A 15,293-nucleotide genomic window follows, 5' to 3' on the forward strand; every position below is an offset into this window, starting at 1 on the left:
CATCCAATCAGCAGCTTCAGCATCATCATGAGATGCTCACAGACACCAGGGGAATCTTCCCTGGGGAAACCTCCTGGCTTCTTCTGCCTCCTTCATCAACAAAATGGGGGAGTTCTGAGGATTCTGTTTTTTAGGCAGCAATTTAAAGAATACACATAAAACTTGTTTTGGGTTGTCATCTGTTGTGTGTTGCCTTGTGGGATTCCACTGGATGAGCTCAAGGACTGTTCTGAAAGGTTGGGACATTGGAACCTTGGCTGGATAAAACCAGGTGAACCCGTTCTGTTCATCTTCAGTGTTACCTTGGAGATATGCCAGCAGGCACATGAAGACGTTTCACACAAGACTTGTTGCAACAATTACTTAATCAATGATACATAACATTCCAGTTTTGGTGAGCTTATTAAATAGCCCACCATGTTGAGTGTTAGGATTCATAAAGGTTTCATGAAGATTCATCTTAGTGACAGTCAGGGAAAGTCTTCAGCCAGCATTCGAACATTTGAGTGAGCATTCGAAAAAAAATCTTATCTTGTCACATTGAGTCAAAATGAAGTGTCACCTAAAACGAGCTAAGTACCAAGATAGTAACGCTTCGAGCCCTGCCCGGCTACCTGCCTGCAGCACACAGCCTTGTTGACGCTGCTGGACTTCTGCTCTGCCTCTACTTTTAGCTGCATAAATTGCACATCCATCCATCTCTCCATCCTTTTACCCCTCCATAGCATCTTGCTTCTGTCCTCCTCTAAACTTTCAATTGCTCCCTCCTTCTTTCCCCCTCCCTGCCTATCTTGCAGGTTCTGTCTTCCACCCCTCCCTCCATCCCTCCATCCCTCCATCCTCCATGGCTGTGGGGGAGAGTGAGAAGCAGCCATGTGGCAGAATCCAAGCCTGGGTGAGTACAGTCTTCCCTGTAGCTGGTGTGGGATGTGCATTAAATATGAATACATACAGTGCTGTACAAAACTGACAAACTCTACCGTTTATTTCACACCATGTGTATTTCCCCTTTTATCAGTGTAATTTTATTTGGACAGTTATAAGCAGAACACAACAATTACGTTCTTGTTAGTAATCAAAATGTTCAATGGTTTTTAATTGAAGAAGTCAAAACACACTGCTTTAAGCATCCATTTGTATTTGTTCAATACCAGGACTTTGTCACCACTCTTGCCTGCATTGTTCCTCCACATCGCAGATTCAGCATAAGTTAACTCAATAAATGTGGACTATTGAGACACGAGGAGCCTTAGTCAGCAGTAATGACACAAAGACCTGCTACGTCTCTCTCCACCAACTGACGCACATTGGCCTACTCCAGTCAAACAGAGCAAAAGAATTGGGAAAAAATGAATTCTTCATTCTGACAGGATAGCTCAGAGCAGATATTGAAGCTTGAGGTATTATGTGGCTATTCTCCATTCAGTAACTAATGGTGGAGGTTCACTGTACTTCACCAGAGAGCCAACAGTGTCCTTGATTGCATTCATCAGTGTTGTCATCAGTGTTGTACAAGAGAAAGTACTGCATCGACTCAAAATTATTTTTGGCTGCCCGGAGGTCAATGACAATTTGCAACTACTATGAAGACTCATAAAGCTATGATTGATTCATCATTAATGAAGTTATACAGTTCTTGTCATTAATTTATACTGTACGCACCATTAAGTTTGGTCAATAAGTTTGCAAATATTGTTATGTTCAATGTTATGAAGCTGTTACTGAACTGTTATTGATCTGGTTGTTAACCTATTGACATTCCTTAATAGGCTCCACTGCAATTACATTTTCATATTCATTACATTGGAAGTCATTTGGGGAATAAGGTATAGAACTATCCACAGAATTCATGAGGTCAGTGTTTTAATTTAAATTAACATCAATTAAACATCTTATTTATTCATCTGCTGCATGACAGCACATCTAACTGAAGGTTTGGTCATGGTGGCACGTCCTAGACCTTAGAGAGAAGGGGAGGCAGACAGAGGGTGAGAGAGAGAGAGAGAGAGAGAGAGTGAGAGAGAGAGAGAGAGAGAGAGAGAGAGAGAGAGAGAGAGAGAGAGAGAGAGAGAGAGAGAGAGAGAGAGAGAGAGAAGATGTCCTGTGTTTGTTACTGGGGGATGTCTGTGCCTTCTGTGGTGCTGTCAATCTGCTTTAATCTGAAATCTCCCCCTCCTCCTTCTCAGTGTCCCCTCTCCCTCCTCTCCCCCCTCTTCAACCTCACTCTCCCCTCTCCCTCCTCTCCCCCCTCTTCAACGTCACTCTCCCCTCTCCCTCCTCTCCCCCCTCTTCAACCTCACTCTCTCCTCTCCCTACCCTCCCTGGCTCTGAAGGCCTGACTGCAACCTGGAAATTATTTTTCATCACGATGCTGAATAAAAATTGCATGTGATGATTGGAGCAGAGTAATATAACTAAATATACCGTGGGGTCATTGGACTAGATACAGGAAGTGGTCATGAATATCAATTAGGATCCATATGCATACAGCAGGCAGTTCCAACATGAATCTTAAGATGCTTAAGCTTTAGTGGCAGAATGACTGGCGGCCCCCAAGGGTTTTCACACTCAGGAGAGGAAAGAGATTTTAGCATAAAAGGAACACAGTTGAGTTAACATGGAGATGATAGTATTAATTTCCTTGCTTTTACCAGTGAGTGTAACGGTCACGTTTCAGGTGTTTATCATTAATCTTTGAAGATAAATAAGAGTGTATCCTTGGGAGTTATAAGAAATCTCCTACATGTTGGTAAACTGTGCGTCTAATCCACCCCCTTCCAAAGCTGCAGTCCTTGAGTTTTGAGGCGGTCACAGTGAGAGTATATGTGGCAAATACTTGACCTTCAAAATAAAAGACTGTAACCTTGGTACTGCTGTCAGGGCACCTGGGAGGCAGCTATTACAAGCTCCTCTCCTCTCCTTCCTCTGAAGTACATATCCAAATGTTTCTGGGCTCATTCTAGCTTCTAGAAGACCACAACAGGCCAACATCAATTGCACCATCTTATGAATCAGAGAGATGAGAGAGTAAGATTTTTATCTGCAACAACATTGATTTCCCTAGAAGCGCTTGGAAAATCCAATGCACAGTTTCACTTCTGTTATTGTTTCTCGTGTGTACAGCAACAGTTTCATCTGCGGTTCAGTATCTAGGAAACAACAAGCTGTAATGACTTCTCAGAGCAGCTGAACTTCACTGTATACCTCTGAAGACTTTTCATTTGTTTCTAACGAGGAGGCTGTCCCCCTCAGACACGCAGCCCGTCTGCCAAGCGCCTCGTTGTCACGGCGACAGGGAGCTGCATCCTCACCTCTCTTGTGGGATGGAATCGGAGATCAGTGTCAGAGAATGTCCTGGTGAGAGACACGTCGCCACAGAGAGCTCGCTCTTTCCTCCTTTTCTCTGGCTTGCTCTCTCTTGGTCAGAAACGCTCTCTCTCCCTCTTTCACTCTCACGATGTTGAGATAAACATTGCCCATCTGTCCCCACCTACTACACACATTTGATCTTCCCATCCCTTCCCATCCATCTCTCTATCCGCCCATACCGACATCCACCCACACATGACCATGAACTCCCTCCACCCTCCACCCCCGGACCCCAGCCTGCGGAGGTTCTCATGCCCAGCACAGCTTCATGGATGCGGGGTGCACGTGGCTGGCTTCGCCCCTGATACTCTGGAGCCCTGGAGGGACACAGAGGGCAGACAGGGGCTGCTCTCCAGGGGATTTGTGGCATTGAAACACAGCAGGGGTAATAATTAATGGTAATTAACGCTGGCATGAGAAGCACTTAGCCAGGATCGCACTGACTGGGGAAAGAGGGGAAGGGGTGAGGTGGAGGGAAGGGGGGAGGAAGGGGGAGCAGAGGGAGATAATCATTATGCAACTCAGTCACGGCTGCTATTAGCATGAGGTGCCCGCTGCCTCTGCATGTGTGTGTTCGTGTGTGTGAACCTACAATAACATGTGTGTGTTAGTGTACGTGTGAGTGTGTGCGAGTCTGCATGTGTTTGTTGGTGCACGTGTGTGTGGGTGTGGGTGTGCATGTGCGTGTATGGTAGTGTGGCAAATGTAGATAACAACAGAAACACATCCCAGTTATCTATCCAGCCTGCTCACCCAACCACCTCTGTTACTGTGCTATGGTTTGACTACCCTGGTCAGCGCATTCACTCCTTAACAAACTCGTCGATCTATCTCTCAGACTGTGACAGGAATGTGGATTCACCAGCTATCACAACCACAAATACCTCAGGTCTCATCCAGACACCACCAAATCTGAAATGACATAACGCATGCCACTCATCAGAAATTCATCAGTTGGGCTCTTTGACCTCAAATGTAATAAAAATGTATTAAATACAAAGTGGAAATATATTAATTCTCTTAATTTGAGAATGCCAGAGACAGAAACTATCTTGTCAGCCGAGGGTCAGGAGCTCTCCAGCACACAGGCAGCTCTTCTAATAAACAGGGGATGAGGAGGGACAATAGGAGGAAAGTTCAAGGGTTTCGTGTGTGTCTGTGCCAGTTTAGTTTCAAAGTACTTTGTTTTCGAGGTGAGTGAGGCAGGCAGGTTGGGCTGGTGTGTCGTGAGCATCAACGTTCTAGAACCCTTTGCCGGGATTCTAATTAGTGCTGCGAGGTCAGACGGTTCATTGCTCTGCACCGAAAGCTTTGGTTGGTGGATGAAGAAAAAACTATAAAAACGTGGCATAGTGTCATTGTTTCCTTTTGTTTTTTTCATGAAATTCCTCTTTCGACAGACCGTCTGTGACCTTGAAGTGCGTCCTTGCATGTTTTTTTTGTGAAGTCTTTTCTCCACAGGCAACTGTGACACTTGTAGTGTCAATCCCAGAGGGAACAATTATAGCTTTATTTCTGTCAGTCTGACTGACTTGTTATTTGTTGTGTTTATATCTGAAGGGATCAGAAGCAAGACTAGCAAGTAGACGGGTAGTCAGCCACTGTTTGTCATACATCATGGAGATTCCCATTCATTAGTTAGTTTATGTGTTGATAATGCCTATTCCATTTTCTATCATTGCACAGTAACAGACTTTCACAAGTGTGTACTGTTTTCGTTTTCTTTTATGAAAAAGAGTGCTATGCAGAACCAGGTGACCCTGTAGGTAACCATCTAATGAGGGTGACAAATAGAGCCTTCTTCCAGTCAGAACTATTTCTGCTTCCACAGAATTTCTACAAGAAATATTGAGTTCTATATAAGGCTGTCTAAGACAATCTGACAACTGCGAAAAACATTATTCTAATGTTTTTTTTGACGGCAGTATTAATTCAGCACCAAATCACTATACAGTACATCAGCCTGTCAAAGTGTTTTCCTGAAGTCCAACCCTCTAATCAGGTTTAGAGCATCTTCTGACATGAAAGGCGTATTAAGCCCCCAGTAAAAGATAATCAATTCACTCCTGAAATCTTTTTTGCTGGGCTGGACTGAACATTAATATTCGGACTGACTTCCTAAACAGAGGACGAGCAGTCCACTTTACATTTCAGTCAGCCTGTATGTTGATGAATAAAATAAGAAATGGCAACCATCGCTTTAGGAAAACTGTTGGCGTATCTCTCTCACAGTCCAGAGTGGATCTAACAAGATTGGACATAATTGAGTATGATGATTTGAATATGCTAATAAGATATCTGTTTTCTTCTTGGAGAGGCCAGAGGGAATGCAACATTTTGCATATGTGACTGAGTTCAATTGTTGAAAGTAAGTCTTCTGTATAGATACCATCCACTCACATTACCAGACTGCTAACTTCAGTTATTGACATGGTTTTAAGACAAGTGGACTGTGTTATTGGACAGGGTCTGTGTTATTAATAATAGTAATATCATCAATAACAGTAATATCATCAATAACATTCATACCTTTAATAACAGTAGGCTAATATCCTTGTTAACAGTAATAACAAAAATCATTCAATAACATAAATTAATTACATTAATAATAATGATGTTTTCAATGACATTGATAACAGTAATACCTATAGGGAACAGCTTGTATAAGCTAAATAACATTAGTAATAGTTCGTTTTTGGAAGCAGGGATGATCTCTGAATTTTGGTGAACGTTGTCAAGGTTATTACGAGGTCGACAGAATCTGTCTGGGATTAAGATAAGCGAAAGGACATCACTTGAGATGGAGGCAGAGAAGAGACAGACTGGAAAACTCCAATCCTTCTGGGTTTGGGTCTGAAGTCTTCCTTGGGGGTTGGGATGGTCTGTGGTAAAACTGTATCTGTTATTAACCTTCTCAGACTGGATTAGAGGAGAGGGAGAGGGGGATATGGGATAGGGAGAAAAAAGAGGGTGGAGGGAGAGAATGAGAAAGGGTGGAGAGAAAAAAGAGTGGGAAGGAAGAGAGAGATAAAATGTGAGCAACAGAGGCTGGGTAGAAGAACAAAAATGACAAAAACTGAAAGAAAAGAGGGAGGGAGGGCATGAGGGAGGGCATAAGGAAGGGAGGGAGGATAGACAAAGGGAGGTTCAAGGACATGCGAGAGAAACTGAAATTGGGAGATTGAGAGAAGGGTGAGTTGAGTTTGGCTTCTCTTCAGAAGTTTAGGAACTGTTCAGGGTGATGGTGTATAAATGTTCACAGAATACCCTGTTTGCTGTATCTGCTTTCTTGGGCTGTGTCCTTGCCTCAGTACTAGTGTTTACCCCAGGAGTGAAGTATACGTGATATGCAGGCTATGCTGCATGCCTACTTCGATTTCCTGTATGCCCTCTATAAAATGAGCAGTGATACATGGGTCCGCATGGAGAAGAGGGGGGCTTGGTGAATTGAATTGAAGTTGTCCACTACTTTACATTAGACCAGTGTGTGAATGTGTGTGTGTGTGTGTGTGTACACCTTCACAACGGTGGAAGCGGAAAGGAATGGGAATCATGATGCTGTTCAACACACAATACATACACTAAAAGACATAAATCAATCATATATTAACCTCTCCATTCAACGCACATCCCACTAAAGACCACAATCAATCATGTATTAACCTCCATACATTCAATACACATCCCTTTTGACTGATGCTATATATCAAAAATCAATACGATTAAATACCCATCAAGTTTTGTTGACGAACGACACGTTCTCATGCTATGAATGTCAGCTCCCATCAGCTCCTGTGTGTGAGAGTATGTATGTTTGTGGGTGTGTACCGCTGCACTCTGTGCATATAGGATATACATGTGTATGTAAAGATGTAAAGATGTGTAGGTGTGTGTGTGTGAAAATGTGTGTGTAGGTGTTGTACAAGTGTGTGTTCATATTCTTTAAAACAACAGCTAGAGAGCGTGGGTGTTTTCTGTCACAGAGAACAGAAACATCTTTCCACACATAAAATATGATAAAACGTCAAAATACCCGAAACACTCATGATGCCAATGGGATACCTTGCCTGCCGAATGAAATCATCTGACGCACGCAACAACATGCCACTCTCCTGACAGTGTGAACAGATTAACCTTGAGGGGAGGGTTTGTTTTAAACAGTGGGCCATGCTGACGTGCTTCACTACCCAGTCAAGCTGATGTTGGAGCCAATTATGGTAAAAACCTCTGTCTAAGCACTGGGCAGGTTGAAAGGGACCGCCCGGAACATTAAAAAGATTAAATTATACACAAAGTGATATGTGATGGCAGGAGACCAAAAGGGAAATCTTTTTTTGGTGAGGTGGCCTGAAGTTTACCCTTGGAGAGGCCTTGTGGCTTACCTAGCTCTGAGGCTTCTACCCCACTCTCTGCCACCCTCCCCAACCTCCCACCTTTCAACCATTCTTTACCCCCTCCCTGCCACTATTCCCCTACCTCAGAACAAAACCAATCAACCCTCCACCCTTTTTATAAATATAGACCCCATGCAATAAAAGCCCAAGTATCTGAACATTTCATTTTGTGGGGTTTCATTTATGTGGGGAAGAAAAATCAAAAGCACCCAAATATCTGACAGAATTTCTAGACAGTAATGGACCTAGGTTAGGTAGTTATTGTCCTGTCTGGATGTGTTAGCCTGTAAGATGAGTTCACTTCACCTTGGCTGTTTGTTTTTAAATGAAGGTGAGCCCACAGGGGTGGGAGTTGATTTAGCAGTTCAATGTGTCTGTTCTGGAGAGCGTCCCTCGAGCATCTGAATGCAAGAGAGAGAAGAGAATAAAAGAACAGAGAGAATACAAAGAATAAAATAATACATCTTTAATGGGGGGAGGGTGAGGAAGGGTGTTCATTATCCAGAAATTGCTTTCCCAGATTGATGCTGCTTAAATCTCAAGCCGTGCCTGAATCTTTCATCAACTCTGATTTATAGATCTTTGAAAATGCCAGAAGTGATACGCCAAAAGTTAAAAAGTATAGATTTAGTCAGATTATCGACTCTGCTCCTAACGCACAACTGACCTACTAGTTTTGAGCAGATGGCCATCTCCTTCTGAGATTGTTTTAACTTTAATATGCATCACCCTGTCCAAAGGCCAGAGGTTTATAAATGATAATATCAGATTAAGGTACGGAAGCTGGAAAGAGAAGGTTGCATGGCTGTAAAGCCATTATGCATGGAGTAATGTGGGGAGTTATGCAAGGTTCCTGGAGGAAGATTGCAGGGACATTACTGTCATGCTGTGCTCAATGCCTCTAAGGTGATTGTTCATGTATGGCTGCATGGAATCTGGTATTGTATTCCAGAATATATTTAATGTACTAACACGTTAACAATGTTGCCAAAGCAGTTCATAGTGAAGACAGAAAGACATGCAGTTATGACAGATGACAAATCAACAATCACGAATCAAATTCCAATACAATTACTGTAAGTAATTATTTTGCAATCAGTGTAGAAGTTTCAGGAGGAATTCTAAGAATGCTGACCTCCTGGGGCATGTTCCAGGGTTCTGTACTGGAGTGTTTATATCCTGTGTTCTACAAATCTACTGTACATGAACCATGCATTATGCATGCCTGTGTCTCTGCCGCCGCCAATCCACAGCTGTAACATGAGAGGCAAGTTGCTTTCAGACGACTAGTTAATTATTTATCCGATCTGTGCTTGGCCGTTGCATGGTGATGAAATATCTTTTATAGAATTGCAATATTTTTACAATCCCGATAATGTAAAACACAATGGGAATTCCTATCACAACACAGGCTACTACCACAGTACATCACAAACAGACAGGTAATCAATCTCTACAAACGACAAGAAGGTCGTAAGAAATGCTTTGGATTATTGCAGGTCTGCAGGCTATAACTTTTTTCCACACTCCCCTTTTCAATTGCTCAGTGTCTCAGTCTTAGTGGCTGATTTCCAAAGTTCCCAGGCTTATTTAATCATACAATTTTAAGGTGTTTTTTTATTCATATTCAGAACTGAGCGAAAAGTCAATTTGCCATATTTAGTTATTTCATTCATAATAGAGAAAGCTGTGGGAGGAACACCGGGAAAAACGTGTGTTTGCCAATCACGGAACTAGGAGAATTGAATAGCCATGTCGGGGCCTGTTGGTCATGGCCGTTTGTTTACCCTGCTAAAGTGACCCAGATCCTCGGCTTGCTGATGAAACCCCGACGAAAGGTGAAGCTGTGAGTTATCACATGTATTCCAATCTCAGAGCGAATGCTTTGATCATTTTTTATAATCTGCCCTCTATGTGCTTTTAATCTCCTGCACTAACCCCCCACCCCTCCAATCCTCCAAAGCGCCCTACAACAGGATAAATACACCCAGGATACAACGGAACACAAATGGAGATTCTCTGTAATCACTCAGGCCTGCGGCGCTGGCCGGCCACAGAGAGAGGGGCTGGTGCGTCACGTTGCTATAATCCCTCATGCGATGCTATTTATTGTTGTTTGAGAGCATCTGAAGAGGATGGCAGGATTATAGTCTGGGTGCCTATGCCTCTCTATATCTATGATGTCAGGGCTACCCTCTATACCGACCTTCAATCTATAGTCTTCACCTCTATACATCTATGTCTATCTATGATATATAGTATCTGGGCATAACGACAGAACTGACCTCTGTGCCTTGCTCTATATATCAAAGATGTCAAGGTTATGCTTTATACCTCTATGTATATCATACCATCTATATCGCCACCCCCCCCCCTCCCCCTGTGTTTTTGGGGGTTGGGTTGACGAGGTCCAGGGTGGAAGAGGAGAGTATGTTTAGGGGTAACCTCAGGGGTCTCTGGTCTAGACTGACTGGGAGCTAATTCAGCACCATGGACAGCTGCTTTGTATACAGGTTGTAAAGTGCAACCCGCCCTCTTCAGAGGATTCAGAACGCGGCGGCCCGCCTGGTCTACAATCTACCCAGACGCTCCCATGTTACCCCGCTCCTCATCTCTCTCCACTGGCTACCTATCATGGCCCGTATCAGATTCAAGACCCTGGTATTGACCTTCCGAGCAGTGAACGGGACTGCACCCGTCTACATCAAGTCTCTCCTGCAGCCTTACACCCCCACCCGCCACCTACGGTCTTCTTCAGACAACCGCCTGGTGGTCCCACCGCTCAAGACCGCCCGGTCCCAACACAAGCTCTTCTCCTGTCTGGCCCCCCAGTGGTGGAATCAACTCCCCACCTCCATCAGAGACACTGACTGTCTCTCCACCTTCAAGAAAAGGCTCAAGACGCACTTGTTCCGGGAGTACAACGGTACTTAGGAACGGTTCGCTTGACCCGATGTTAGTTTCCTCAAGGATCACAATGACTCTTGCTTAGAGACTTGTTGCTCTTGTGGTTAGTGGTAACTGATTTAAATTTTTGGTTCTCGCTGTGATATATTGTTTTATTACTGTTGCTTTTTCCCACAGGTACACTTGCACTTATAGCTGTTCATGTTGTTTGGTTGTGACTTGTTTAACTACATGCTCTTATGGTTCTTCCCTTTGGCACTTACTTTGGTTGTTCACAATGTGTGCTTCATGTTTTGGCTACTCGCGATGTTTTTTGGCTATCTTGTTGTTATGATCAGTGACCTATGCACTTTGTAAAGCTCTCTCTTGGAAGTCGCTTTGGATAAAAGCGTCTGCTAAATGAATAAATGTAAATGTAAATGTAAAGTAGAACTGAGGTCAGCTTTTTAGAAGAGACTCTTTTGCCTGGGATCTGATCCTGGATCTGTGCTCCTCCTAATAGATAGGAAACACAAACTCAGTAGGAGTGGACACTGATCTGTCCCAGTGCCCTGACGTGTATACTTACACACTCGCAGTTGCTCATTTCTCCATGAACACTCATAATCAAAGTGCATCACGGGAACTGACATGGACAGGGAAGAGGGTTAGAGAGACTTACAGGGGTTTTCACACCATACCTCTTTCTGGGAGACACTACTGTATCTCTCCCCCACCAATCCTCTCCTGCCTAACCCCATGAAGGACAGTAAACAGGCCAAGGCAGTAAAAAGGATTTAGACACAGCACCAAATGGCTATTTCAGACATGGGTCTGCCTTGGCTGAGTGGATTAGAGTGGCTTTATAGTGGAGAGTGTAGCCTGTGGCAATGTCCATGGCTCCTGTGTTCCCGTCTCTCCACTCTCAAGGTTTATTCTGGCTGAGGCAGTCACCGAGGGGAAATGAGGAAGGGGTGTGTGTGGGGGGGGGGGGTTGAGAGAGAGAAGATCACCTTTTATCCTGTCCCTCGCTAAAACACCTTTCACTTTCGATTTTCCGGTTGGCCAGCGCGGTCTGTTTTTGCTCCGGAAGGCTGAGCAGGGGGGCCGTTTCGCATTGAGAACAAGCATCCACCAAGCCTTGGCCCTGTCCTTCCCCCAGAGCATGGTGCTTCTGGCAGGACATTTGCACCTGGTAAATAATCAAGATTGCACAGTCATTGACAGTCCTAGGTTTATCTTTACCTAATGTACAGGGTGGAATTTATAAGTCGGAATCCAGGCCAAGGGCTCATTGTGCGTGTCATTTTTATGACTTTCTTGTATTTATTGCATTGTTGTGATGTTAAAGTAATCTCGCTCACTCTATGTCTATCTATCTCTCCCTTCCTGTCAATCTCTCCGTCCCTCCTCTCTTTCCCACTCTGTCTGTATCTCTCCCGTCTTCAGCCCTCCCCTCTCCACTCCCCCTCTCCCTCCATATCTCTCTACCCCTTCCTTGTTCTCCCTCCTCTGTCACTTACTGATCTCTCAGTGATGGAAATGTCTCTCCTCCTCAGGTCATCTCTGGCTGATCTCTCCCACCGCCGGTTACAAGGGGCCCCTGACGGTGCGCCCGGGGGCCCAGACACACGCCCACGCAGCCTGGCTCATCATCACCTCACCACAGTTTCCTCATTAGGAGCAGGGGCTGGGGGACTGGGCCTGTCGTACATCACTGTCAGCACACAGGGAGAGGGAGGGACGGAGGGAGGGAGGGAAAGAGGGAGAGAGAGAGAGAGAGAGGGAGAGAGAGAGAGGGATAGAGAGAGAGAGAGAGAGAGAGAGAGAGAGAGAGGGAGGGAGGGAGGGAGGGAGGGAGGGAGGGAGATCTATGCATAGAAGTGTGTGCAACCACACATACAGAAAGAGACAGGGAGGCACATTGACGCCACACAAACAAACACACACACACACGCACACACACACACTTATAAATGCACACACACACTGTCTTTTTGTCCTTGTCAGAATGTGGAATGTCTGTGCAGGAGCTAACATGCAGATTGATGGTGTTGTTGTGTTCAATCTGGAGGAAGGAGCGAGGGAGCGAGAGAGGGAGCGAGAGTGGGATGGAGGGAGTAAGGTGGAGTGATAATTCAACAGCCCTCTGGCTGGAGGGTGAGTGGTGATAGACGTCAACGCCATCTCCTCCAGAAGCTGTAGAGATGCAGAACGAGGAACCACACAAACACACATACCAACACAGACAAACACACACACACACAATCACGCGAACATCACACACAAACACACCCAGACACATCCATCCACACACATACACAACACACAACAAAGAGATCCACAGACTGACTGTCACACCCTCACACAAACAAGCATACAGACAGACAGACAGACAGACAGGCACAGACGCACACACCAACACATAATCACATTGATAGACATGTCACAGATGAGTCCAGACAATAGGCGAAAGAACTAGGGACTGGGACAGCAACCCTGTCTGACATTGAGCTCTCAGATGATCTCTCTCATCTTCATTGACATAAAAAATTTCTTCTAAATTACATTATGTAAATGTAGTCTGTTTCAGTATCAGAGACATGTAGTTTGGAGCGCACAGCCCAGGTTCATGTCTCAACCCACTCTAACACAGTGCAGGTCTGGTCTTTGCTCCAGTCCAGCCCATTCTAACTCCAGTCTAGATGTGGCCAATGTCCCAGCTTGGCCCAGTCTAATTCAGGTCCTTGCCCCAGCCTGACCCAGTCTAATTCAGGTCCTTGCCCCAGCCTGACCCAGTGTAGTGCAGGTCCATGTGAGTGCCCGGCCCAGTCTAACCTATGTCCTTGCCCTAGCCTGGTCCGTGCAGAGTTAGCTTGAGGGATGAATGTGACCCACATCCCCAGGAGCAGATGGTGCTGGACCAGGCCCAGGAGAAGGCTGGACCAGGACTTGGTTGGGCCTCCCCCTTGAGGAGGTTCCAGATGAACAGCTGGACCCAGGACCTGAGGTCTAGCTGGCTGCCTCCCTGGCAGTGGTCCACTAATGCTTGCTGGCTGCTTCCAATCAACATGTTGGACCGTGATTCTGCTGCACCGAAGAGGTGTGAGAATTTAGACATGAGGTGAACGGACTGACAGCTGATCATTACGAGGGGTTTTATACAGGCTACGCTGCGCTACATTGCTTATGAAGCGCTAATAGCATACTCAGTTATGGCTTTGTGATGCGTGTAAAGATGCTGCTTCGAGATAGCCATGATAAACGTCCACTAATCCTGACGTTGACAGCGAGAGTGAGAGAGAGCGTGGGAGGAAGAGAGGGAGGGAAAAATGTCACAGGATAAAGGAGACGAAGGAGAAAGAAAACAAGAGAGAGAAGAGAAAGAGAGAAAGAGGGACCCCCTCGAGGTCTTCACCAGGAGACGGGGAGGGGTGGGGGGGTCATATTCTGTCTCACTGAACCATGCTGCAACACAGATTTAGCTGTAACCATGATATGAATAGCTTCGCCCAGGATAGTCCAAATTGAATATGTCTGCCGTGCGCCCCCTACATCTACACCCACCCCCTACCCCCACCTTGTCCAACTACTCCACCTTCACCCCCAACCCTACTAACCCACTAACTCCCCAAGTCCCTCAGCTGTGATTGGATGCTGTCATTACCAGTAACACACAGCATATTATGAGATTAAGAGACTTATGTAAAACAAGTCTGAATATTCACACGTCCCTCTGAGAATTAAGATAGCAACGACATAAGTGTTTGTTTACAAGGCAGAGCTGAGCCTGTTAACGGCTAAACTCCATAATAGCATCCAACTGAAAAGTACGCTCGGAAGAAATCCACATTCATGTTACAGACGCTGATAGATGAAAAGCAATAGATGTTGATAGACAGGTGAATCTAACGTTCCATCCGGTCCTCCATTCATTCATCTATCAGCCTTCTGTCCATCCCTCCGTCCATCTTCCTTCTGTCCATCTATCCATCAACCAATCTGGCCATCCATCCATCCATTTCTCTGTCAACACGTCCATGTATCCATCTATGTTTCCATTTCCCCAGGGACAAAGGCCAGACATCAGCTATGAACAATCACAGACAGAGAGAGAAAGAGAGAGAGGCAGAGAGCAGAAGAACAACATGTGGTCTGAGTGGGGCTCCTGGGCTGGGAGCCCACACGGCGCTGCATGAATCACAGCCACAGTTCAGAATGGTGTATGAGGTTGGTGAGGCTAACCTTGGAGGAGAGATGGTTTATGTCCTTGTCACACATATAGGGGATGTTTATACAGAGGGTATATGTGAGAATGTGAGCGTGTGTGTGTGTGTGTGTGTGCGTGTGTTTGTGTAATGAGGTGCTTATGGTGTTGAAGGCTAAGCTAATACGGCTGCTGATCTATGAGGGATGCCAACTAAATACAAACATGGAGGGATGTGAGCGTGGAACTAAATCTTTCTGTAATAACAGGATAGTAGTGAATGGATAAATACATAGATGAAGGTATGATGGATGGAAGGATGGATGATGTACATTCAGGATGAAAATGAATAACTTAATATTTTAAAAAAAAGCATGAGAACTGGATATTAGTAGATGCACAAATGGATGAATAAATGCATGCATGTATGAATAAAC

At 45.0% G+C, this 15,293-nt stretch overlaps 1 protein-coding gene across 1 annotated transcript in view; it reads right to left on the reverse strand.

Annotated features, from left to right (window-relative positions):
• Positions 1 to 13,722, reverse strand: part of LOC136947617 (uncharacterized) — an 18,283-nt gene extending 4,561 nt beyond the window's left edge. Inside the window, exon 1 of the mRNA XM_067241745.1 lies at positions 13,548 to 13,722. Coding sequence (XP_067097846.1) covers positions 13,548 to 13,722 — 175 coding nt within the window. The remainder of the gene's footprint in view (positions 1 to 13,547) is intronic.
• Positions 13,723 to 15,293: the final 1,571 nt, after the last annotated feature.

This window comes from Osmerus mordax, chromosome 8 (genome assembly GCF_038355195.1).
Source record: "Osmerus mordax isolate fOsmMor3 chromosome 8, fOsmMor3.pri, whole genome shotgun sequence".
NCBI lineage: Eukaryota > Metazoa > Chordata > Actinopteri > Osmeriformes > Osmeridae > Osmerus > Osmerus mordax.